We start from the raw sequence: 25,024 nt of genomic DNA, 5'->3' as shown, positions 1-25,024 counted from the left end.
TTGCTTCTAAGTGATATCAAAGCGAATATATTTAAATGTAAGATAGTACTAGTAAACTATTTCTGGTTACAAATCTAATGGCATAATTTTAATGCTAAATAGTTAAATTATTAAAAAAAATATTGTTCGAAGTAGAACAACTCAAAGTCAAAACTAGCATTTATCTATAACCAGATGGGTCGATAATGATTATATACGATTGCATCTCATATAGGTTATAGAGAAATAAAAGATATGGTGCTATGGTAGTATAACCTGTGACGACAGTTCCTGTTACTGATTGGTTACCACAAGTTTGGAAGTTGATCACTTCTGCTTCGCCCTCTCACAATTTAATTAGTGAGCATGTTTGATATGGGCAGGCAATGATTGATCAGGGAGAATATTAACCACGCAGCGGGGCCCATTGACAGGGACAGAGGCCGGGCAATCGTGGTCAGCTTAAGCTCACCGGCGGTGAGACGGCGGCGGCGAAGAGAGGCCTAAATTATTGATTTGTGAGGTGAGAGAAAGGGGCCACAAGGGGGTTTGGTGATAGATCAACGTTATCCTCACCATTGTGGCATTGTCTCTCTCTCTCTCTCTCTCTCTCTCTCCCTCAGCTATGGCCTCAAATCTTTCTGTTCCATTAATCACCCATGCTTAATTAAGTTTATCTCCGTGCTTAATGCGGATTTTGACTCAAGCTGCATTTTTCTTGTTTCCATTTTTAATAGGAACAGTACTATGATATTTGCTGTTTTGTGTTTCGTTTTCATCGGTTTCAATTGGACGTAGATTGATTTTGACCCAAACAAAAACAAATATCAGGAACACCCTCTGTTCTGTTTAGTTCAAGCTCTCCTGGATTGACATTATTTCATCCAAGCTATATAATTCCAATCGTACTGATAGTTTTATTTCGTGGATAATTATGAGAAGCAACACAAGATTGATAGATACGCATATGCTCATCTCTTGCGAGAATGCATGGGAAAATATTTTCGTTAGCGATGCGTCTCTTGACAAGCATTGGGGTCATTAAATCTTGACATATCAGTGATAATTATTGCTCGTCGGGTTTCTCTATGTGCACGATCAACGTCTCGTGATCTTGATGTAATCTCTGGCGGGCCATCAATGAATTTCGTCCAGAGTTCTAGCCAGCACAACGTAAGAGCTCTGATTGATTTTTTTTCCAGCTCTTTTGTTCCTATCCAGGCTCAGCAACTACAACAGAACAATCCTCATACACCATTAATTATGAAAAAAATGACGTGATTAAGTTAAGGGTAGAATAATTCTCATTTCAGAATGACCATGGGTAATCAAACATTCAAATATAAACAGTCAGCACTTGGCCCAATTTAATATACAGAGCACAACAAAATAGTGTTGCTTACAGAATTTGTGATAAGAGATGTGACATCACATATGCCAAGACAGAATTGAAATTCTTGCCGAACTGGTAAGCACGACAGAACAATATTTTCAAGTTTCTTCTGCTAAAGCCAAAGCACAACTAATTGAAGAGGGGATCAGAGTCATTTGCTTGCTCCACTCTGACAATACACTGCTGCTAGGAAGAGTTCTACTCTTTTCGCTAGTTTATTATGTACATAAACAGCATCAGTATCAGAACAGCCAGTCAGTTAAGGAGGATACAACAGACGCTACACCATGGAAGTATTATGGTTTTATAACAACAGGTTCCAGAATCTGCATCACCTTTAGTATCTTATGATGATATTAGCTGGACACTGAGTTACTAACTAACTCCAACTTACCGCTAAAACTGGAATATTTTGCATAAGTTTGCATCTCCTGCAGTTATGATGATGGTATCTGGGGAACTGAGAAACAGCAGGAGCAAAAATGACAGAAGCTTATTTCTTCATCTTGTAAGATTATGGTCAGTGCAACTGTTAGCTGACCCCTGGCTGTGCCACTGGGAAGAAGGACCAGCTTTTCCTTGGCTCTGATGTGATCCCAGCAACTTTCTCGTTTGCCCACCAGTCTGATCCAACGCTCGGCTCCACACTAGGAGCATCAACATTGTTGAACTTGAATTCTTTAGCCTTACGAAGGGACAAGGAGCGCCGTGCTTTCTCAGGCAGATCATGGTATGTTTCATCAACACATAGCCCTGCTCTTGTATCATTCGATTCTCTGGGATGAATGTGATCTCCGTTACCGGTGGGCACAAGGCGAAAAGAAGCTGCAGCAGACTCCCCATTAATGTTGGTTTTCTTCTCAAGACAGCGAGCTACATCTTCTACTGTTAACTCAAATGAAACCCGATGATCCATAGCATGATCATTATTTTGAAGTCGGGCAGAGAAGTCTACGACTGGTACAGCAGCAGAAATATGTCCATCCAAGAGAGAACCGCCATTGCGCATATGGCGAGGTATCAACTTCTGTGTTGCAATTCCCTCGCCATCCAGTATCTTTGGAGGCTCACGAACTGGGAATGAGGGGAATGTGGAACGTGAGGAAGTCTGCACCTCAGGGTCAGGAAATGGAGAGCAAGTCCCTGAACAAGCTGAGCTTGGAGATATCAGACGTCCTATTGGGCTCTCAGGGTAAATCTGGTATGACTGAAGCTCACCTGTTTCAGCATTTTTGCTGTTGTTGATTGAGGTAAGTAGCTTTGCATATGGCACCTCTGGTGAGGAAGGGGTTGTCAGATGCACAGACTCTGGTGGGGGAGTGAAAGGAGCTGTTGAAGGTTCAGTTGTGAAGGCTGAGAAGACAGGAGGAGAGACTAGCTGTGTCTCATGTGCATATGGTCCGATAGCAAAGATGGACGGTGGCCCAGTGGGGGATGGAGAATTTGGCGAGAGAGGCGAAAAAGATGGAGCACCAACAGGTGATTGTACAATAGATGCACCTCCTGATTGGAGAAAAGAAGCAGGAGAGGATGGAGGTGCGACAAAGGGGAATACCGGGGGTGGCGGATGGATTGGAATTTCTGGCATAGGTGCATCTGTCCTCGGAGGTAAAGGTTCTGGGACAAGAACAGCATGGCTGATGCGTCGGCCATTTTTCTGTGATCCAAAGCAGAAGTACACACTCAACCAATCAGCCCATTTTCTTCGCTGCAAAAGAACAACACTATTTAATTCAAAAGGAAAGTCTTAATCCTCCTGAAATGTGACTTAAGAAGATTACTATTGTAGCATAAATATTTGGCACATAAACAGCATAAGCACAGTCGAGTACAGTAGCCTGCACCTAGCTTTTGTCAGACATGCATTCTATAGCGATTGTATTGCAGAGTTAGGATGACCAATAACGTGAACATGTAAACAGGTTGGCAATAGAAATATAGCATCATCGAGCTATTAGGCTCCATGTAACCGTAACGAAAAACTAGAAATGAAATTCCACAAATCATCAAAATTACGTCATAGATCCCCCATTAGCCAGGTAATGACTTTCCAGTTCAAAATAAAAGCATTAAGAAGGTTTCATAAATGATCATAGCCACGAGATAACCCGAACTAAATAGCCTGGAGAGTGGCTATCATGAATGAGCACCATAGTGCTGCATTTCCCTATGAGAGGTAATCTCAGAGGGAAATTAATAATATACAAAGATGAAAGCCCAAACAGCAGGCCATGTAATAAAAAAAACAAGAATGACCAAGGCCTCAGCAAGTTAAAATAAAATAATGGCTGGTTGCATACTTGCATATGGCCAGCACAGGAAGAATCTTTTGGTCCCATCTATTCCTCTGAAGAGTTCAAACTGACAGTTTCAACAATTCCCCTCCTTTGTTCTCACAGTATTTATAATGGTAATTTATCCATGCATATTTTCAATGTTTTAAGGTGATACATAGGTTTCATTCAAGGTCAAACATGGTAATATATACCGGGGATAAATGAATCATAGATTGCAATAGCTAGAAAAATATACAGCAGGAACTAATCCTGGCAGCATTTATGTTATATTTTCGATTTGAAGTGCTAAAAATTTCTGATATATTGTAAAAGTTAAAGACGGTGGACAAGAAATTAGTTGCAAGTCAACAAGTGATGAATAAGCAAAGAAAATTTGCACTCATAGATCCACTTACGCAGTTTCTCCCTAAAAATGCAAGTTTACTGTCCAATACATCAACACTCTAGCGTAAAACCACATCTAAGACTACAAAACGTACCTTGCCTATCAGTTCTTCAATTTTGCCTACTAAATACAGCAACCTTAACTAAAAAACAACCGAGTAATGCTCCCACCACCAAGCAACCAAGAACGCCGTCACAACAATATCATCGAAGTAAGCTACCTAAATGACCCAGCTGAATCACGCAACGAAGATATCATACATGAAAAAAAAAATCATGGAAGCAGGGAGTGAGGCACGAACCGGCTCTGCCTGAGGTTGCGTGCGGCTCTCGGCTGTAACAATGGCAACAGCAGCCGCGTTCACCGTGTCGACACTGTTGTGCACGGGTCTCATCTCGCTCCCACTCTGCATCTCGCAGAGGAGCTATCCCACGACCACGAGCAAACGATTGTTCCCACTCCAGAGATTGAATCGAGCCTCCGAGATCCAAACTTTTATACCCAAAGAAGAAGCATGACTCCGTCTGCTTAATCGATGGAGCGCTCCAACCAACGAGTCAAATCAACCTGCAAGATTAATAAACGTTTTAATCGAGAAAAAAATCATCCAGTAATGAATGGATCATCAAAAAAAGAAAATTCCAAGCCACGTAACGTGAGGCACGGGGATTCCCTCTTTTCTTTTCTTTTTTCTTCTTCGAAAAAAAAACAAACTGCTATTACAACTCCACTACCACTACGCATGAACAAATCCCGAATAAACGATGGTTTAATGGAAGGAAAAAAAATAAATCAATCAATCAATCGACCAAACAAACACCGATGGATTCCCAATCCACGCCACGCCCGCTCATCAAGCCACACGCGGTGGAGGAGGTGCCTCTACGAGAAGGAATGATACCTCCAATTCGATTCGATTCGAGGCGGCGCCGTACGTGGCTCTCCCCAAACCAGTTCGTCGCCGGCGGCGGCCGAGCTTTACTCGCAGACCAAGAAGAGGAAGCACCGGACGGGATCGGGAAGGAGAGGATTCCTCCGCCGCGCCTCCTCGCCGGCGACGACCTCCCGCTCTCGCTGCAGATCGGAGCAAACCAAAGCGGAGGAGAGGAGAGGAGAGGAGTAGAGAGTAGTATGCTACTACTTCGATGGACGCGCTGCCGGGGAAGAGAGAAGCACAAGACACGGAAGGGGATTAGGGCATGGGCATATTAGTCATTTCGTATTTTACCGAAATTAATATTGGTTTTTTTCTCCGTGTGTCACCGCTGTGAAACGAGAATATAATGGGAGGAAAATGGATTTGGTTGTTGACCTCAGGTGGCAGTATCGTAAAATGGAAGGAGTTCGCGAGGGCATTTTGGTCAGGGAGAGGGCCCGGTGGCACTATCCCACGTGTGCGTGTGGAGGCAGCCGATAATAATAATCGCACGCACCCCACATCGTACGCGCTATCCGTGCGCTCGGGCGGTTCCCGGGCCCACCTGTCATTCGCACTACGGCGAGGCGGGTAGGGCTTCTGAGGTAGCCGGCGACTGCACGCCCCCTCGTGCAGCTGGAGATGGGTGGGGCCCACCTACCTTTTTTTCCCATTGGAAAAACAAACAAAAACATTTTTCTCTCTCTTTTTTTTTTCTTCAACTTTTGCTCGTGAAATCATCACGCACAGCTTCCATTCCGTTGCTTTCTTTATTGACCAAACTCCACCGTATAACCATTCGTACGCGACGCATACGGAGAAATTATTATTGTATTCTACTGTAATAATCTTTTCAACGCCAAACTTCAAAATTCAAAATCTGGAATTCCGTAAAAATTCCATTCAAGTCGTACGAATGTGAAATTCGTATATTTGTGTTTGCAGAGTTCCGTGAAGGTTTTCTCACGCGTGCGTAACTCAAGTCTTTAAGTCAACTGTTTGACGAGTTCAAACAAATTTTGGTAGATACAAACAAAAGCGATTGCTTTTCATGGGGGGAGTCAGATGAGAGAGAGTTTTAGTGGAGTGGTCTTCTCGTATTTTTTTGGTTCTGTTCTAACGACGTACACGACGGGCTCTCCTTTTGTTTATCTGTATTTTTTTGTCTCTTTTTTTTGAGAGAGAGAGGGCTCGTTTTGTTTGTTGTTATTGGAGGAGAAAAAAATAATTAAAAATGATGGCCTGGTTGCTTAACGATAGGACTGGGTACTGATGAAGTGATTAGCCAGATTCCAATGCAAGCGGCTGTTTAATGAAATACTAGTTGGTTTATTTAAGAACTGTGTATCTGTCTAATCAACTTGATAGTAACATTTTTTTCTCTTTAATTTATGTATTTCCCTTATTACTGTGAATAAGTTGATTGCCACTGCATTGTATTTCAGCATAGAAGTCCATTTGTTTCAACGTAGACTTGGTCATCGCACTGGAAAAGAACATAACATCGTTGATGCATACTTCTTGTCTACTGAAAAAAAAGGATAGGAAAAAAGGATGATAAGTAATAGTATGTCCAAGAAAAAGTAGGTGCTGATTGCAGTCACTGTGAGTGACCACTGTAATTTGTTGTTCTAGAAACACACACACACACACAAAAAGAAGAAGATGAGATGCTGTGTTGCAGGTGTAACAACCATGCAGTGATAATTGGAAGATGAGAAAAATCCAGCTAATGCTTTAGGGTGACACCTTGGTTGCTGTCAGTTGTTAGCATCATAATCCTTTTTTCTTGCAAGGTTTGGGGTTTGGTTGGTTGTCCCCATCAGAATCATCTGGGGATGACACCAACACCCACATGTGCTGGGGCTATCTCCAAACTCTGGTTTTTGGCTACTTCTAAAGTGTTAAGTGTGGTGTTAATCAAGGTGTCTCACTCTCCTCCTAAGTATTATATATATAATTGCCATCATTTTGTACTATTATTATCCTCTAAAGAAGCCTGCAAGCTTGGTCAGTTTAACACTGCAAAAACGCGTCCATGTGGTTAGGATAGGAACATGATTGAAACAATCTTCTTAAATCCATTGCAGCAATTCTTATTTCGGCCAGCCAGCCACCACGATTGGGGCAAGATTATTCTATGCTAATACTAACAGACAAGGAATAATTTCCATACTGTCAGCCAATGGGTACCCAACACATTCCTCAAATGGAGTTGTTTTGTCTTCTTCAATGTAAAAGTGGGGTAATTATGTATTTATTCATGATATGCTAGTAATACAAAATGGAATATAGCACAGTTTTAAAAAGAGACCCAGTAGTGGCTTCAGACAATACTACAATATGTGATGTAATCAAAGCTTTGGTATCTGAAAGCCTGACTCATCGAGTTACAGCTTCTGCTAAACTGTTCTTGGGAAATCAAACGTAAGTGTTGACAATATAAGCAGGATCACACAACACAGACAGACCAAAAACATCATCAACCTAAATGATCATATATATATATATATATACAAGTTTTCTGCAGCAACCTGAAAGGGCACTGCAATTGACAAACCAGGAGCAGTACTCTCAAAAGAGGAAGAAGATGAATCACACTAAACACATAAATACAAATCCAAGGGGGGGTTTGAATCAATTACATAACTTCAACGCATAAACACCCAGACGATTTTCAGTATTGAGTAGATGATGCCCCAGTGCATTCATTCTTCACTGATGATGATGACTCAAGTGGGTACATATTCAGGAGATGTCTCATAAACTGAGCATGTTGGCGGGACTTGGTGAGCATAATCAGCTCAATCGAGCATGTCCATGGATAGCTGGAGCTGGGTGATTGTTGGCAACAAGGATGTCCTTGATGCGATTCAACGGTCCTACAGCTTGGTTAATTTTCTGAAAAGCCAACAGAAGCCTGCGTTAATTAGAACTCAGCTGATAGCAACCACTTCATAACCAGTAAAATCAGAATTGCCGCAACAAGCATCAAACATGCTGGATTTCAGCAAACCATGGAGGCCAAAATAAACAATCTTATCTTATATCCTGTATTCCTATATAATTAGCACCAAATGCTCAAAATGCATTGAGCCACATCACCTAAAAAACATAGGCCACTGGATCTCTCTTTGAGTTTAATCTCAACCATCATTCATGCCTTCAGTTACTTGCTCCCTTCAAATGTAATATACTATGAAGACTTTCTGGCTTACGCTGCAATGCGAGGGGAATCCTCTAGTTACTTGAAAAAAGGTGTCCCTCACCATGTGTTTCTCACTTAGCATTACAACCTAAGATACTTATCAGAACAGCATTTGTTTGGATGGGCCTCAAATACAGGATCCACATGTGTTGACCATGATTTCGGCCTACCCAAACAAGCCCTTAAGGTGTAAAGGGATATTACAGTATGTGCTATAAGACATCCTTGTGATAATAGAAACCTTCATATTGGTCGGGGGGAAAACCACAGCATACTTCCCGATCAAATATCTAGGCCTGCCCCTGTCCTGCAAGAGGATGCATATGGTTTGATTCTAACTAAAGATGTCTGCTACTGGTCAAGTCCGTCCTTACATTCCTACCGACCTACTTGTTGACCATAGGAAAATCCCTCACGTTTTGTAAAAGAAAAAAAGGAAGGCATTTTTTTTCTTAAAAACAAAGATGTTCATTCACAATTACCTCATTGCTGCTGGGATACAATTTGACCGGCTGATGCTGCAACTTGCCCTTCTGCCAGCGCCTCCAAAAACATGTGACTCCCACCAAAGCAGTAGCAACAACGATGGGCCAGAATTTGTTGCTTTTCCTCACATTCTTGTACAGTGATAAGAGTTGCTTCTTCCATGAAGCTTCGTGTGGAAATTCAGAATCATCAGGTTTGTTTTGTTCACTAGATGCAACAACCTTGGATGAATCAATGACACGGTTCACATTTTGCACAGTTGGCTCCTCAGTTTTCTTCTCATTGTTAGCATCAATTGGATTGTAACGAGATGATGAGAACCCAAGTGGTTCCTCACCAACCAAACCCATCCCTTGGAATGCTTTATCAAACTCCATGTCAACCAGGGAAAGGTTTTTCCCTTTGTCAAAGGATGGAATCCAGTGAAGGTCATCCTTCAGTTTATGCTCACAGGTGTCCTGGAATTTTTCGTCATCACCTTCGGCAGAAACTGCATCTTGGCCAGAAAGCTCCTTCTGGTGCTCTTTGCCGTCAGTGCCCCTAAGGAGACTCTCAACCTCACTCGGTGAAACCGAGAAATGACCAGACATCAACAGTGCTGCAGCTGAATCATCCCCTTTTGTGTCATATCCCTTGACTTCAGCCTCATCAGAAGGCTCAGACATTCTTGGTCCAGGTGCAGATGCATATGTTGATGCAGTAAGTTGGACAACTTCCCAATCATTCCCACGTGGAGAAGTCTGCTCAGCACCACTCTGATCAGGCTCCATCTTCCTGTAATCAAAGTCAGAAGACTCCATTATTGAAGACCATATAACAAGAAAGTTAATTTAGATGGGGTGATGTCTTTAGATTTGATAACCTACGAAGGCAAGTATTAGAAAGAAAAAAAAACTCAAAGCAAAGGACAAGGCAAAAGAATGTGCTAGTTTGGTTTGATATCTGGTGGGTAGCAAACCAAACACCCCCATCAAAATTTCAAAATTGAACCCTAACAAGATTTTGGCATCGCCCGCATATTTGTTTCTCACAGTCACATTTTGGCATCAATCCAAACAAATCATTCTAACTCTACCCTACCAAAAATTTTGGTAGTGACAAAACTCGCCCCCAAGCTTTTGGTAGGGCATAAAACCAAACCAGCCCAACATGGCAGGTGTACTCGAATAGTTCCGAGATGGGCATACAGTATGTGAATTCAAGCAACTAAAACAATACAGAATTAATCGCTACTTATATTTCCAAACTGTGAGGTGTATAATATACAGAAGAGACTAGGCAGCAAACAAGCCATCGATGTAGGTAAACAAGCAACTCATATAATGGAAAGTGTTTACAATTCGACAAAGAAGCTAGCAACTGTTAACCAGAATTTCACTAGCCATACTAACGACAGAGCCACTTATACCTAGAGACACAGGGATAAAACTGTTGGGGTGATCGAAGCCCGACTGAAGTATATACACCAACTGAAGCAAGCCTATATTACACCACAGTAGATGTAATAATACGAGTCTTGCCAAGTCTAAGTACTTGCTACTAGCCTACTAGTAGAGAGCAACTAATCAAACTTGACTGATGAAGAAATCGCTACCCGAATAACAGCACGGTGAATTAAGAAATCGCAACCACAACAACAATCACATAGGGATTAAGAACTGATCGTCCCAACTCCCAAAAAGCTAGTCGCCAGCGGTTGCCGAGAAACGCGAGGAGAAACCCGGAATCGCAGATCGGCAGAGGGGAGAGGAAGATCGGCCTTACCGGCGACGAGGAGGGGGGGAGTCGCGATCGCGAGTGAGGAAAGCAGGCGAGAATGGGAACTGAACTACTCTCTCTCTCTCTCTCTCTCTCTCTCTCTCTCTCGCGAGAAGAAGGGGAAGGAAGGATTGGCGTTGCGTGCGGAGATTTTTCTACTCTCTCTCTCTCTCTCTGCGCTTCTGAAACCGCCTCTTTCTCTCTCCTCTCCACTGCGTCCGCGAGCGGTTTTCCCTTTGGTCCAATGGGCCGCCTAGCCTCTCTCTTTCTTTTCGGCCCAACAGAGTTCCACGTGCACCATTTTCCTATATATTACTCAAAATATACTCCTGGATTATTCCTTGATGATTCCTCTTTTTATCACTCTCCCTTAAACCACTTACAGCAGCAGGTTTTGCTGCTACTTTAATCCATTTATGGTTGCCCAACGGAAAATTAAATCAAATACCGTGGTAGGAGTTGCCATTGCGTGAAACCTACCAGCACATACAAAGCTTTTGCTAGTAGCACATCCATGATGATTCGTGATGACATTGTGCCATATGAAATTAAGTTGGCCGAGAGGATAGTTAATCGGTAGCGTCGATTCAACCAATTTCAACTTCTCTGTTCGCGGTACACATGGATTGCTGTAAAACCAGCAGCAGCATGAACTAATTAAAATAGCTTAAGCAAAAACGCTAACGCTTATAAAAAGTTCTACTAGTACATTTGAGCTTTGACCGCAGATGGCCGTATCCTTAAATTAAGATGTGCCCTTTTGCTTCTTGGGCATCCTGTAGCCACCAACGACGCAGGCATGGTCACGCTCGAAGGGCTCCAGGGTCACCTGCTCCGACGGCTTGAACTGATCCGCCTTCAGCTTCTCAACCTCGCTAGCGAACACAGCCTCAGCTGGCATGGTGGAGTCGATACAGTTCGCCTGTTCAAACAGTTTGTCAGTCCAATGCTGCTATCATCTTCTGTCTCCGCAATCTCAATAAACGTGATTAACTTCAGGTTTCAGGAGCGAGAAAAAAAGACCAAAAGTACCTTGATTGAAATGACAAAATGCCCACCATTCTTCAGGAAGTAGGATGCGTTGAGGGCTAAGATCCTAGCCTGCAGGGTAGTAGAAGATTAAAATTGCAAACGGTTTCAAAACTGAATTCTGTGAGAACCTTCACGATTTTTAACACAGGGACATGCCAAGGAAGATTCCATAAAGGTAATTTTATGGGATACAAATTATCTCTTAACTCGAGCAGCAACCTTATAGAAACTACTGCAAGTATGTTTATTCAGTACAGAAATATGAACCGTAAACTTTTATCTCCACAGTATTCATTACTCCTTACAAAGCAAAAACATAACAATCTGGTCCTAACTAGCACTATCAAAGAGGCATAAAACATAATAACAATAGGAGAGAACGCTATACCAGGAAACCTATAAATTCCTACCACAGCTGATGTAGTCAAGAAAATAAACAAGATCATGCCAAGGAAATGAATATGGACAAAAACATGACTATTGGCCACCAATAAGGCACGCATCAACTTCGATACTGAAGGTTTTACAACTAACGAGAGAATAAAACAGGCATAAGGCAAATTGCTAGCACAGTCAAAATATTTTATTCAGAATACCCATAAACGCAAAGGAAAGAAACAATGAAGGCACGGCGCATTGGAAACTCGAATTTGCATCATCCAATTTGATGTCCTGAAGGGGAATCCGAGTAAGTTCCTCATTTGCTAAAGCCCCTATCAAAACATTAAATAATGACGGACAAGGTAAATAGTGATGGCACTAACATGCAAATCTGCAGATGCGTAACACAGCCAGACAAAGCAACACAAGTGTACAAATTAATAGAAGACATTGAGGCCACCAAATGCTCCAAAAGAAATCCATAACCATGGTGAAGGTGAACACTTCAAAACCAATTTCAAAAGGATGGGTACAAAAAATATGTCAAATAAAAGAAGTGGTTCGATAGAAAGAATGAAGTGGTTCGATAGAAAGAATGCAGCTTCCTGTCACAATATACTCTATTATACTACAGAAGAATACGGGATTACTACTCAACATGTTTGAATCACATTGAGATGGAAATTAAACACAAAATGGAATTCGAACAGCTAAGAGATATGAAAACTGCAAATATTGAGATGGAATTATAAAGAAGGTTGCATGCAGCAATGCATGCTGACAACAAAGATGGTTAAAGAAAGCAGCACATAAAGAACAGGTGATAATGGGCGTTAGCGCATCAGGAACTCGAATTTGCATCATCCAATTTGATGTCCTGAAGGGGAATCCGAGTAAGCTCATCATTTGCAGCCCAGAAGAAGCCAAAGAATGCAAGTAATGCAAACGGTTAATTAAATACAGGTAATCATATAATAAATCTGGCAATCTCATGGTACTGAAATCATAGTGTGAGAAAGGTATACCTGATCTGGCTGGGCAACATCAGAGAAGATAACATCAACCATGCCAACCAACATCCGGTACCTTGCTGGGTGCCTAGCATCCTCAATGATGGGGATCACATTAGTCCTCTTTTTGGCCATGTTAACAAGATCCCTACCACTCCTGTGCGAGAACTCAACAGCGTAGACCAAACCAGTCTGCAAAATGACACAATTAGCAAAGGCAAATTGCATATGTTGCCTGAATAAGAAATGAGGATAGCAAATGACATCTCACCGGTCCAACAATATCGGACACATGAGACACTGTTGTTCCTGAGGCAGCACCGAGATATAACACACGAGTACCAGGAGCCTAAATCATGAAACAACGATTAACACGTGATGCTCTTCTAAACTAAAGATCTGACAACCATACTGATGCATTAGCACTTCGGCCTAAGCTACTGCGCACAGTGATTCAACAACAAAAAAAAACTTACAATCCAGATGTTGTCGACACCACCAAGCACAGCAGCAGCCAGCTTAGAACGGAAGGGGTTCCACACCCTGTATTCAACCTTAGTTCCATCCTCATTCTGTTCACGCAGAAACATCAGCAATAAGCATAACTTGCAGGGTACACTACAATGCAACAAAACATACAGACTTCTACAGAACATTATCTTACAGATTCCTACATATACAAGATAGCTTATAGTAGCTCAGTAGAGAATGGTGCACAAAAGAGAATTTCTACATGTAACACTATAGCTTATATCTCGAATGATGCACAAAAGAGGAACAAAAAAATGAGAGGAGGAGAAGGTAACAGCAATGGACCTGGACTGAGATACGCTTCTCTCCGTAGACGGACTCGCCGGGGACCATGTTCTTGGTGCAGAGCGCGTCCTCCTTGGCCTTGGCGATGAAGACGCCGTTGTGCTTGTGCGGCACCACGACCACCTTGCTCCCGCCCTTCATGCCACCCCTCCCGCCACCGCGGCCGCCGCCACGGCCCCTTGGCGTCCTGCCACCTCCCCTCCCACGGCCTCCTCTCCCTCCGCTGTCCCCGCCCCTCCCGAATCCCCTCCCACCGCCGCCACTGCGGCCGCCGCCATCGCCTCTCCCTCCCCTCCCGAATCCCCTCCCTGAAACCAAAGCATATATCACGTAAGATTCAAAACGAGCCGAGAGAGCGCAAGACCAACACGGGGAGTAATCCTAGGGTTTCGGATGCTTACCTCGCGGTGGCCTCATGGCGTCGACTCGACGATGTTGCTCTCCGCCGCCGCCGCAGCCGCCGCAGGTGAGGGGGTGGGTGTAGGGTTTTGGAGGGGGATTAGGGTTTGGAAGAGGGAACGAGGAAGGGAATGATTTGTAGAGGGGGAGGCTAGGGTTGATGTTCGATCATGGCCGTTGATGCGAGTGACGGGTAATGGACGGTCAGATCGTGAATACTCCCACATTTTAAATGGATTAATAAGCTAAAAAAGTTAGAACGACAGGACGGTCAGGATGGCCGAGTGGTCTAAGGCGCCAGACTCAAGTTCTGGTCCTCTAACGAGGGCGTGGGTTCAAATCCCACTTCTGACATTATATTTTTTCTTCATGTCTGACATTATTAACAATTTATTTTTCTTTTTTTTCTTCATGTCTGACATTATTAATAAATTATTTTTCTTCATTCCATTTTATTCAATTTATTTTTCTTTTTTTTCTTCATGTCTGACATTATTAATAAATTATTTTTCTTCATTCCATTTTATTCATTCTTAGGGTGTGTTTAGTTGGGGAAAAGGAAATTTTTGGGTGTCACATCAAACGTTTGACTGGATGTCGGAAGGGGTTTTTGGACACAAATGGAAGGGGTTTCAGACACAAATGAAAAAACTAATTTCAGAACTCGCCTGGAAACTGCAAGACGAATCTTTTGAGACTAATTAAGCCATCATTAGCACATGTGGGTTACTGTAGCACTTATGGCTAATCACGGATTAATTAGGCTTAAAAGATTTGTCTCACGATTTCCTCTATAACTGTGCAATTAGTTTTTCTTTTTATCTATATTTAATACTTTATGTATGTGTACAAAGATTCGATGTGATGTTTTGGGGAAAATAATTTGGGGAACTAAACGGGCCCTTATTGTTTCAACATTTCAGCTTGGTTCATTTATCCATCTCCATTTCATTTGATTTCGTGGGGAATCCACGGCCGTGCTGCATGAGCGAGCCTGGAGTATGATGCTAGCACCGATGGCATCAACGCCCATGGCATGCATTCCCAGCACCGATGGCGTTCTTATTGGTCAGACGTTAGAAAATCAATCTGCACATCATCGAACTGCTACTTTCAGGTCGAACCGTCCAGTGCAAAGAATGAGCAATCGGTACAGAATTTGTCACAAGTGTATGACTAGTAACGGACTAATTAACAGTGTACAAGAAACCATACTGATCGAGCCTAATGATTAATTAGTTAACCATCTTAGTTGCGGCCTATCACTAATCCTACACATATGCGCAGTGTGACTGCAAGCTAGCCGATTCACAAAAGCCTAAAAAAAATCTCACTCCTCAATCCCCTTCTCTTCCATGGATACTCTCACCTATGAACTAACCTCCTAGCTAATTAAACAGCAACAGCGGTAGCAAAAAAAAATGAAATGAAAAATTGGAGGCATGTCTATCTAGATGATCGTCTCCTCCGGCTCTGACGTCGGAAGCTTCTCGTGCTCCGGCTGCCCTCCCCATAATCTAACCCTCTCCAACGCTTGCACTGACTGCAGGAAGTAAAACCAGCATAAACATGGCAATTATGATGAGTTTATTATCTACTACGAGTAAGAATATAACGTGAATAAAAATGCTGCTGTGATTAACACCTCTGCTTCCCAGTCAGTTTTGCAGACCATGTACATGAGGATGGCCGTCTGCATTGCCGTCCCACACAACATGCCAGCCCAAATGCCCTGCAAGTTCCGTAGAATTTTCGAAAACGAAAATTAAATATATATGCTCGACTGCATGATTCATTTATGTAGTAGTAGTGAGACGATTTTGAACTGAACTGAATTTTACCTTCACACCCCATCTGAAGAGGTAGCCAAATATGAAGCCGAGAGGGAGGCCGAAGCCGTAGTAACACGCCAGATTAATGTACGCCACCACTCCCTGCCATCCGCCGCCGACCGCCACACCTAAAAAGAAGTAGACAATGAATTCTTCCAAGGATCAGTTCATCGGAATTTAGTTAGTCAATTATATACTTCCTCCGTTTCAAAATGTTTGACACCATTGACTTTTTAGCACATGTTTAATCGTTCGTCTTATTAACAAATTTTAAATAGTTATTAATTCTTTTCCTATCATTTGATTCATTGTTAAATATATTTTTATGTAGGCATATAATTTTACATATTTAACAAAATTTTTTGAATAAAACAAACGGTCAAACATGTACTTAAAAAGTTAACTGCGTTAAACATTTCGAAATGGAGGTAGTATATGATGAAGTGCTGAGATGTGAATGGTTGCCTGAGATGACGGGCTGGATGCTGTTGAGCACCATGGTGACGGCGAGCATGTAGGCGATGTTGGCCACCGCCTTCTGCAGGTGCCTGTCTCCGGTGAAGATGACGGCGAAGTGGTTGCGCGTGGCGAGGATGAGCACCATCGCCAGCAGCCCGAACGCCAGCGACTGCACCAGCACCACCACCACCGCGTGCATCGTCGCCCTCGGCCTCCCCGACCCGAGCTCGTTCGACACCCGCACGCTGATCGCCGCGTTCAGCCCTATGAACAGCATCCCCTCCCATCCATTTATATTCATACTGCATCAAACATATGTATATTTATCATTCATATCGATCGCAACATAATCATTGATGGTAGTGTTTTATACTACCTTCATTCCAAAATGTTTGACGCCGTTGACTTTTTTTAAAATATTGTTCGTCTTATTCAAAAAATTTAAGTAATTGTTAATTCTTTTTCTATCATTTGATTTATTGTTAAATATACTTTTATGTATACATATTGTTTTACACATATCACAAAAGTTTTTAAATAAAACGAACGGTCAAACATTTTTTAAAAAGTTAACAGTGTTAAATATCTAGGGAAGGAGGGAGTACCATATAGATATGGAGTCGACGGCGATCTCGGCGTCGTCGAGGTGACCGGTGAGGACGACGAGCACCATCATGTACCATATCTCGAGGCAGAGCATGACGGCGGAGGCGAGGGAGAGCTTGACGAAGGCCCAGAGCTCGTTGAACGCCTTGCGGGACAGGCCCGTCCAGCCGTCGCGGCACCAGCCGACGACGTAGGCCACCTGCGCCAGCGCGGTGAGCCAGGAGGAGACGTCGTACGCGGCGGCGGCGCCGGCGATGCCCCAGCCGAGCGCGGAGACGAAGAGGGCGAGGAGGCCGACGTGGGCGAGGAGCGCCGCGAAGCCGATCCAGGCCAGCACCGTCACCTTGCTCTGCGCCTGGAGGAACTTCTGCGTGGGGAAGTTGATGGCGAGCGCGAACATCTGCGGGATGATCCGCACCGTGAACTCCCCCGCGGCGGCGGCGATGCTCTCCTCCTGCCCCAGCAGCCGCAGGATGGGCCCCGCGAAGACGTAGAGCGGCGAGAGCAGCGCGGCGGAGGCGGCGAGGATGATCCACGAGCGCTGCATGTAGATGCCCAGCATGGCCACCTGCCCCGCCCCGAACGCCTGCCCGCACAGCGTCTCCAGCGCGCTCCCCATGCCGAGCTGCCATTGCCATTGCCCAAATTACAATCTCTCAATCCCATCGATGGATGCGCATGGAGGATTTGGAGGGAGGACTCACGAGGAAGCCGAAGGAGAAGTTGGAGACGACGGAGAGGCCGATGGCAACGGCGGAGAGCTCGCGGTTGCCGATGTGGCCGACGAAGATCTGCGTGGTGGAGTTGGTGCCGTAGAGGCAGATGACGTTGAAGGCGATGGGCGCGCCGATCGCCCACAGCCGCCGCGACTCCGCCGCGAACACCTCCCACGCCCCGCGCGCGGTTCGAACCACGGGCGCGTCGTCCTCGTCCTCGTCCTCCTCCCCGGCGACAGCGTCGTCGTCGTCGTCATCCTCATCGCCCTTGCCAACAGCGGCGACGAGCGCGCCGGTCTCGTCGTCCTGCACGGCGACAACCATACGACCGTCAGCGGCGGCGGCGGCGGCGTGGCGGGAGCGGAGGAGGTGGTGGCGCGGGGAGGTTTGGGTGGTGTGGCGCGCGGAGAGGAGGAGGGGCTCGGTGTAGGCCATGGCGATGGAAGGGGTTTGGTTGCTGGATTGCCGCACTTCAATCCCGGCCTCGATTTGCCGTTCTTGGCGTTGCCTACCTTGCCTCCCCTCCCACCCCCCCCCCCCCCCCCCCCCTCTTTTAGCGCGGATGGCTCTACTTTTCCACGTCCCTCTCACTCTCAACTGATTTATGTTTGTTACTCCATCCGTATCAGCTTATAAAACGTTAAATTTAAAGTTTAAAGTTTAACTAAGTTTATAGACAAGTATAATAATATTTATATTATTAAATTAGTTTCATCTAACCAATAATTAAATATATTTTCATAATAAATTTATCTTAGATTAGAGTTGTTATTATTTTTTCTATAAATTTAATCAAATTTAAAGTAGTAGTCAAAATATCTTATAAACTGAAAATGGAGGGAGTACTTCTCTTAGTTTTCTTAGGCAAAAAATAAAAAAAAATGGAGATCTTTGGCGAGAAGCCGCAGTGGCAGTGAGGCTGCAGAGCCTTCACAATTCCCTATCGCCGGCGACGACCACGGAGACCGTTGTGGCCCGTTTACTATTCGTCGTCGGTTTTGTTGCGCTAAACCCGAGGGCCGCAAGGGAGTCGCGGCCCACGTGAGGCCCGTATGTTTGGGCCGGTTTTTCATGGGCCGTTCGCACTCTTTCCACGCCACCGTCCCTCCCGCCGACGCTGGCAATGCGGTTCGAGCGTTCGACCGGCGGTCCGCCGTGATTCTGAACGAAATGGCTACAGATTTTTTTTTCGAGAGAGAAAGGTAGGAGTATTATTTATCTGACGTGTACATTCAATTGGATATATACAGTTATTTAAATTAAAACTTAGCCTTATAAATAACCCAATCTAAAATTCGCTCCTACTATGAAATGACTACTTTTTGCACCCTGAGAATGAACATAGGTTCACTGCGTTCGGAGCTAGAAAGCTGAAATTATAGATATAGTAGTAGATGTTATATAGTATGGGATGTTTATTTTATTGTCAAGATTAACCCTACCAAAATTTTGCTGTATCAAAATGGTAGTAATAACAATCAAAACATTGCTAAAAATTACTTGCACTGGTAATCCTAGAATTTCACAAAAAAAAAGAACGTGGCAAAGGTACGGAACATAACTTATACTACACGTTTACCTTCCTAAATATTGACAGTATCAAATTTTGGAAAGGTTTTATTGAAATTTGGCGCTATGTGTGTGTTTGTTTTGTCCAATTCTGGTTCAGCGTCTGTCCTGTCTAAATCGCCAGCGAGTCATTCATCATCAGACGTATACAAAAATGATTTGCCCGGTCTAAGATGTCTGAACCAGTGTGTTCAATCTTGTCCGGGTCAATTGTTTCCGCCTTCAGAACATTTCTCTGAACTCGTCCTCTTTCTCCCCTTTTAGTTTCCTCCTTAATCTGCTTCTCTTTGAAGTTTGAATGGTACTCCCTCCGTTTCGTTTTATTTGACACCGTTGACTTTTTAGCACATGTTTGACCGCTCGTCTTATTCAAAAAAATTAAATAATTATTAATTCTTTTCCTATCATTTGATTCGTTGTTAAATATACTTTTATGCATACGTATAGTTTTACATATTTCACAAAAATTTTTGAATAAGACGAACGGTCAAACATGTGATAAAAAGTCAACGGCGTCAAATAAAACGAAACGGAGGGAGTAATAATCTAGTTGTTGAAGCCGGTGACACAGTTACCTGCTGCATGCTTAAGTGCCAGCTGGAGACATGGTTTAGCTGACGCTGTGACGCATGTTGCTTTCGTTGACAAATAGAGTGAGCTCTCAGGATACGCGTGACTAAATTAGCTGCAAAAGGGCTATAAAAACTTTACGGACTTGTTGCGTGCGTGTGTGCCCATGGATTTGAACTTTGAACATAGGTTATGGATTATAAAAAAAAAATGCGATTTGAAAGTTGCTGCGAACATACGTGATGACGCGACTAAAGCTTATATACGCTGAAGAGGGAGATGTTAATGATTCAATTAGTGTAGTTGGCCGATCAAGATCAGTACCTTAACATTTGCTATCACACTCTTGTCTGCAGCAACAAGCCAAGTCTGAAGAAGAAGAACTAGTCATCGCTTGCCAGGTCCACCTCAAACGCCGCGTCTCACTGGCAAGTGGGCCCCAGGACATCACCGGCCCCACAGACAGTGACACTGATGTTTAACTGGTCGGGTCCCACCGGCTCGCGCTCGCCGGCGTTGGACATGGTCGCGCCCCTTGACTTGGCCGAGCTTAGCTATATGTCCACGCCGCGCGTACGCGCCCCCTGGTGGCCGGCGCGTTGGGAGCTCTGAGCGGAGGCGGGCGGCTGCGCGGCCATGGAGGGACGCGAGCGCCGCCGCAGCATGTCGTCCTCGTCGTCCGGGAGGCGCACGCCGGAGCTGGAGAGGGAGCGATGGGCGCCGTGGAGCCCCGCCCCCACGTGGTCGCGGCCGCTCTCCGTCGGGGGCGGCGGCAGTAGGGCGGCGTCGCTCAAGTCGCTCTTCAGGACGATCGGGTTGTGGTTCAGCTCGCTCTCCACCTCCTCCTCCTCCTCGTCGTCGGCGGCGGCCACCTCCGCCTCCGGCAGCAACGCTAAGAGGAGGAGCAGAAGAGAGCCCAATGACTTGATCAAGAAGCCGCCATGTAAATTGTTTCTCTCGATCATTTCTTCTCCATCTATTTCATCCTTGTCCTTAATTACCTCGATTTGAATTGCTCAAGCAAACAGGATATAATCCGAATTATTTGCCCAATTGATGCAACTGTTCCTGAACTGTTCAAGAAATCAGTCAATTATCACAGTCCAGTTGCCGGCTGCAACTACTCTGAATTGGAAACAGTCAATTATCACAGTCCAATTGCCGCAACTACTCTGAATTCTTTACTTTCTGGAGCAGAATTGCTAGTGCAAAGCTTACAGAATCATATTTATAAAATCTGAATCACAGAAGACTTCAAACATTTTTTTCAAAATTCAGAGCAGCAATTAAGCAGTTGGGAATTAATTCTTGATAGATGAATCTGTTTGATGATTCCAGTGCCGGGGCCTGGCAGTGATCAGGGGAAGGCGTCGATGCGCGGGCTGTACAACAGCAGCAGGGGAAGAGGCATCGCGACGCAGTTCCAGAGCTCGGTGTTCTCCATGGAGGAGATCCTGCGCGCCACCAACAACTTCTCGCCGGCGCTCAAGGTCGGCCAGGGCGGCTTCGGCGCCGTCTACAGGGGCGTCCTCCCCGACGGCACGCTCGTCGCCGTCAAGCGCGCCAAGCTCCGGGACCAGAACCCGCACGTGGACGTGGAGTTCCGGAGCGAGGTGAAGGCCATGGCGCGCATCGAGCACCAGAGCCTCGTCCGCTTCTACGGCTACCTCGAGTGCGGCCAGGAGAGGGTCATCGTCGTCGAGTTCGTCCCCAACGGCACGCTCCGCGAGCACCTCGACAGTGCGTGTGATCCGCCATTGCAGCTCGAGCTCGAGCTCGATCGGATTGGTTACTAATGGAGGTTCTTGGGCGCAGGGTGCAACGGGAGGTTCTTGGACATGGGCGCGCGGCTGGAGATCGCCATCGACGTCGCGCACGCGGTGACGTACCTGCACATGTACGCCGATCACCCCATCATCCACCGCGACATCAAGTCGTCGAACGTGCTGCTCACCCCGTCGCTGCGCGCCAAGGTGGGCGACTTCGGGTTCGCGCGGCTGGGCGTCGGCGAGGCCGGCGCCGCCGACGGCGTGACGCACGTGACGACGCAGGTGAAGGGCACGGCGGGGTACCTCGACCCGGAGTACCTCAAGACGTGCCAGCTCACCGACCGGAGCGACGTCTACTCCTTCGGCGTGCTGCTGCTGGAGATCGCCTCCGGGCGGCGACCCATCGAGGCGAGGCGGGAGATGCGGGAGCGGCTGACGGCGCGGTGGGCGATGCGCAAGCTCGCCGAGGGCGCGGCGGCGGACGTGCTGGACCCGCACCTGCCGCGGACGCCGGCGACGGCGCGCGCCGCGGAGATGGTGATGGAGCTGGCGTTCCGGTGCCTCGCCCCCGTGAGGCAGGAGAGGCCGAGCATGGGCGAGTGCTGCAGGGCGCTGTGGGCGGTCAGGAAGACGTACAGGGACATGGTGGTGGCCGCCGCCGGCGACGAGACGCCGCTCTCGTCCATCTCCGACCGGGCCAGCTCGTCGTCCGCCGGCACCGGCGGCGACCGGAGCGGCGAGCTCTGGAGGAATTAATCAACGTTTTGCTGTAAATATGCAAAAGCGAAAGTATTCGTTAAAATTCTGCTCATGTGTTGATGTTGTTTGTGAATTGTGATCGAGCTAATCGCTGACACGATACGGTTGGAATGTGATTTTGCCTTCGTTACTTGTCCATCTGGTTTTGTTCATCACGTTCTGGATTTACTATTAGATTAAAAAAATTTTGGGGGCCATTTGTTATTACCGATGTTTTGTTTTGAACCACCTTTTAACCAATGTTTTCACTTTTAATCGGGTAAATCTTACATTTGTTGCACTTTGAACCACCTCAACTCTCTTCTCATGCATAGAATGACCTTAAGTACAAGTGTATGGCGGCTCATACTTGTCAATAAACTCCATCAACCATTAGATTGCTTCTTTGACATATGACAAACTGAATGTAGAACGATAAAAGATTTGAGGGGTGGCCCAAAGTGTCACAGAGGTAAAATTACCTGGTCTAAAGTGAAAGCATTGGTTAAAGGGTGATTCAAAACGAAACATCAGTAATAAAAGGTGTCTTAAAGTAAAATTTAAGGCATGTTTAGATTGTAGCCAAAATAAACCTTACCAAATTTTGGCATTGCCAAAAATTTGGCAGGATTTCTTTTGTATTTAGCAAATTTGGCAATAAATTAAACGTAGTCATTTTTTAGCAACTTTACTAGAAAATGGTATGGTTGAAAATGGTATCAAAGTGAACATGCCCTTACTCTTGTCATTATTTTGGATGGGCCAAAAACCACATGTATGGGCCAGTCTATTCGCGTGCCACGAGCTTCTGGGATAGGCCTTGATGGGCCGTAGCGGCACGCAAGGAAGTGAGAATTCATGGCCTCATACCGCTTCATGCAACACTAGTGGTTAAAAACTGAATCTATCTTCTCTTCTTCTGCTTTTTTTCTTTTTGGGTAAACTACATGATGACATGACTTGTTATCAATAAAAAAGAAAATGATGATGTGGAATAATGATATATATAGTCAATAATATAGGATAGTACTATGTATAAGAAAAGGTTGAACATGTCATATAGCGTAACACAATATATTACTCCTATAAAGACTCAACAACAAACGCTTCCAAGCACAAGCTTACAAAAGCACACTGCAGGTAGCTAAGCCACCACCCTCGATAAACTAGAGGCCAAGAACCAGTCAGGTCGTTGCAAATGAAGGCCGGCCATAGCTGAACAACTCAGATTAATTAGTTAATTAATCAATCAGCTAATTAATCAAATCAAATCAAAATCAAATAACACGGAGACAAAAACAACTGTTGCGGCCGGCAGAATGAGCAAAAAAGAAACATAAAACAAGGCTAACATCCAAATCAGCGAGAGGTAATCTCTAACACAATGGTCATGGGAGCTGCATAAAAACTTCATTGATTATTGTGCACTTGCATTTCTCTATCTCGCTTGACTGTACATTTCATTTTCACAATCGGCTAGCTTAGATTCGATCCCAATAAGCAGCTAAGCTCACTGAATCTCATCAACAAACCAGTAAACCAGTAAACCCTAGCTCTCTCTCTCTCTCTCTCTCTCTCTCTCTCTACCTAGCTTAGCAGAAGCAGATGAGTCAAAAAACCAGCAAGGACGAGGTGATCGGTGGAAGGTCGCCGAGCGGCGACGGAGACAAGGCGGAGGAGGAGCTCCGCGAGGCCCGCAGCGGCGACGACGACGACGACGACGAGGCCGGCACGAGGCAGCCGTACAACTGCACCTTCTGCAGGAGGGGCTTCCCGACGGCGCAGGCGCTCGGCGGGCACATGAACGTCCACCGGAAGGACAGGGTTGGAAGAGCGACGCCGTCCTCCTCGTCGTCGACGACGGCGGCGGCGGCAAGGCGAAGCGTCAGCTACGATACGCTCGTGAGGTTGTTTCGTCCGCCGGCGAGCGGAGGAAGCGAGGATGCGGCGGCGTCCACGGCGGCCGGCGGCGGCGCGAGCCTGAGGTCCCGTACCGCCGAGCCGGCGCCGCAAGAGCTAAGGCTGTTTGGGCGCGGCGCCGGCCGTCGGGAAGAAGGTGGTGGTAGAGATCGACGAGATCGCTACGGCTGCTGCTCCAAGGATGGGGATGGCAATGGTGGCCATGATCATGGGGAGGAGGAGGAATTGGATTTGGAGCTGAGACTTGGTGGTTCAGGCTCTGCAGGCTCATGATCGAATCAATACTTAAATGTGTGTCAATTACGTATTCTTTTTCATCATAATTGAGTTGATTTGAAGGAGTATTTGGTTCAATTTAGATCTCTAGCTTAGGTAGCTTTCTATGTACTTCACATTTTACCCCCACAGAATATATCTGAAACAATATACTTCTTGTTGCTTTTATTATGGTAAAATTTCAATGGTGAAGAATGCAAATTTCCTCAGAGCTGTCATTGAACATATATTGCCATGGATTTTTTTCTATGTTGCAGTCATCCAATAACAAAATGTATGTACTATTTGCTTTTCATTTAGTTTAAATTTACACTTTGTAAGAGATAAAATATACTCCCTCCGTTTTGAAATGTTTGACATCATTGACTTTTTATCACATGTTTGACCGTTCGTCTTATTCAATTTTTTTTTGTGAAATATGTAAAATTATATGTCTACATAAAAATATATTTAACAATGAATCAAATGATAGAAAAAAATTAATAATTACTTATATTTTTTGAATAAGA

The 25,024-nt window shown here is 45.1% G+C and overlaps 6 protein-coding genes and 3 non-coding genes across 10 annotated transcripts; 3 read left to right on the top strand and 6 right to left on the bottom strand.

Moving 5' to 3' along the window:
• Positions 1 to 1,322: 1,322 nt before the first annotated feature.
• LOC4331183 (uncharacterized) lies at positions 1,323 to 5,201 on the bottom strand. The gene is made up of 3 exons (XM_015771071.3): positions 4,956 to 5,201; positions 4,356 to 4,621; positions 1,323 to 3,080 (listed from the first exon to the last, which is right to left on the bottom strand). The coding sequence occupies exons 2-3, from the start codon at positions 4,464 to 4,466 to the stop codon at positions 1,905 to 1,907; spliced, it is 1,287 nt and encodes a 428-aa protein (XP_015626557.1). The 5' UTR covers positions 4,467 to 4,621; positions 4,956 to 5,201; the 3' UTR covers positions 1,323 to 1,904.
• A 2,237-nt stretch (positions 5,202 to 7,438) lies between these two features.
• LOC4331182 (ATG8-interacting protein 1) lies at positions 7,439 to 10,510 on the bottom strand. 2 transcript variants are annotated; one of them, XM_015771581.3, is made up of 3 exons: positions 10,429 to 10,510; positions 8,661 to 9,438; positions 7,439 to 7,890 (listed from the first exon to the last, which is right to left on the bottom strand). In XM_015771581.3, exons 2-3 carry the CDS (start codon positions 9,432 to 9,434, stop codon positions 7,864 to 7,866), a joined length of 801 nt encoding a protein of 266 aa, XP_015627067.1. In that variant the 5' UTR covers positions 9,435 to 9,438; positions 10,429 to 10,510; the 3' UTR covers positions 7,439 to 7,863. The 2 variants fall into 2 exon arrangements, with proteins under 2 accessions (XP_015627067.1, XP_015627065.1); XM_015771579.3 differs by having other exon boundaries at positions 7,439 to 7,871.
• Positions 10,511 to 10,988: 478 nt separating this feature from the next.
• Positions 10,989 to 14,169, bottom strand: LOC4331181 (rRNA 2'-O-methyltransferase fibrillarin 2). Its single transcript, XM_015767267.3, has 7 exons — positions 14,063 to 14,169; positions 13,662 to 13,969; positions 13,322 to 13,417; positions 13,117 to 13,194; positions 12,861 to 13,037; positions 11,455 to 11,523; positions 10,989 to 11,344 (listed from the first exon to the last, which is right to left on the bottom strand). The coding sequence occupies exons 1-7, from the start codon at positions 14,076 to 14,078 to the stop codon at positions 11,168 to 11,170; spliced, it is 921 nt and encodes a 306-aa protein (XP_015622753.1). The 5' UTR covers positions 14,079 to 14,169; the 3' UTR covers positions 10,989 to 11,167.
• On the bottom strand, positions 12,087 to 12,161 carry LOC112938027 (small nucleolar RNA snoR60). The gene has a single exon (XR_003241076.1). It is a non-coding gene; the product is annotated as a small nucleolar RNA snoR60 (small nucleolar RNA).
• On the bottom strand, positions 12,673 to 12,747 carry LOC112938026 (small nucleolar RNA snoR60). Its single transcript, XR_003241074.1, has one exon. It is a non-coding gene; the product is annotated as a small nucleolar RNA snoR60 (small nucleolar RNA).
• A 161-nt stretch (positions 14,170 to 14,330) lies between the features above and the next one.
• TRNAL-CAA (transfer RNA leucine (anticodon CAA)) lies at positions 14,331 to 14,414 on the top strand. Its single transcript has one exon. It is a non-coding gene; the product is annotated as a tRNA-Leu (tRNA).
• An 803-nt stretch (positions 14,415 to 15,217) lies between these two features.
• On the bottom strand, positions 15,218 to 18,189 carry LOC4331178 (protein DETOXIFICATION 35). The gene is made up of 6 exons (XM_015769386.3): positions 17,662 to 18,189; positions 16,957 to 17,582; positions 16,358 to 16,653; positions 15,902 to 16,020; positions 15,706 to 15,792; positions 15,218 to 15,603 (listed from the first exon to the last, which is right to left on the bottom strand). The coding sequence occupies exons 1-6, from the start codon at positions 18,106 to 18,108 to the stop codon at positions 15,511 to 15,513; spliced, it is 1,668 nt and encodes a 555-aa protein (XP_015624872.1). The 5' UTR covers positions 18,109 to 18,189; the 3' UTR covers positions 15,218 to 15,510.
• Positions 18,190 to 20,398: 2,209 nt separating this feature from the next.
• LOC4331177 (calmodulin-binding receptor-like cytoplasmic kinase 2) lies at positions 20,399 to 22,478 on the top strand. The gene is made up of 3 exons (XM_015768211.3): positions 20,399 to 20,755; positions 21,151 to 21,552; positions 21,628 to 22,478. Exons 1-3 carry the CDS (start codon positions 20,449 to 20,451, stop codon positions 22,335 to 22,337), a joined length of 1,419 nt encoding a protein of 472 aa, XP_015623697.1. The 5' UTR covers positions 20,399 to 20,448; the 3' UTR covers positions 22,338 to 22,478.
• Positions 22,479 to 23,924: 1,446 nt separating this feature from the next.
• LOC107280032 (zinc finger protein 11) lies at positions 23,925 to 24,512 on the top strand. The gene has a single exon (XM_015769086.3). It carries the CDS (start codon positions 23,925 to 23,927, stop codon positions 24,510 to 24,512), a length of 588 nt encoding a protein of 195 aa, XP_015624572.1.
• The last annotated feature ends 512 nt before the right edge of the window (positions 24,513 to 25,024 follow it).

This window comes from Oryza sativa, chromosome 2, assembly GCF_034140825.1.
Source record: "Oryza sativa Japonica Group chromosome 2, ASM3414082v1".
NCBI lineage: Eukaryota > Viridiplantae > Streptophyta > Magnoliopsida > Poales > Poaceae > Oryza > Oryza sativa.
Note: the sequence above shows the minus strand (reverse complement) of the source record. Positions and strands in the feature narration are given on the sequence as shown.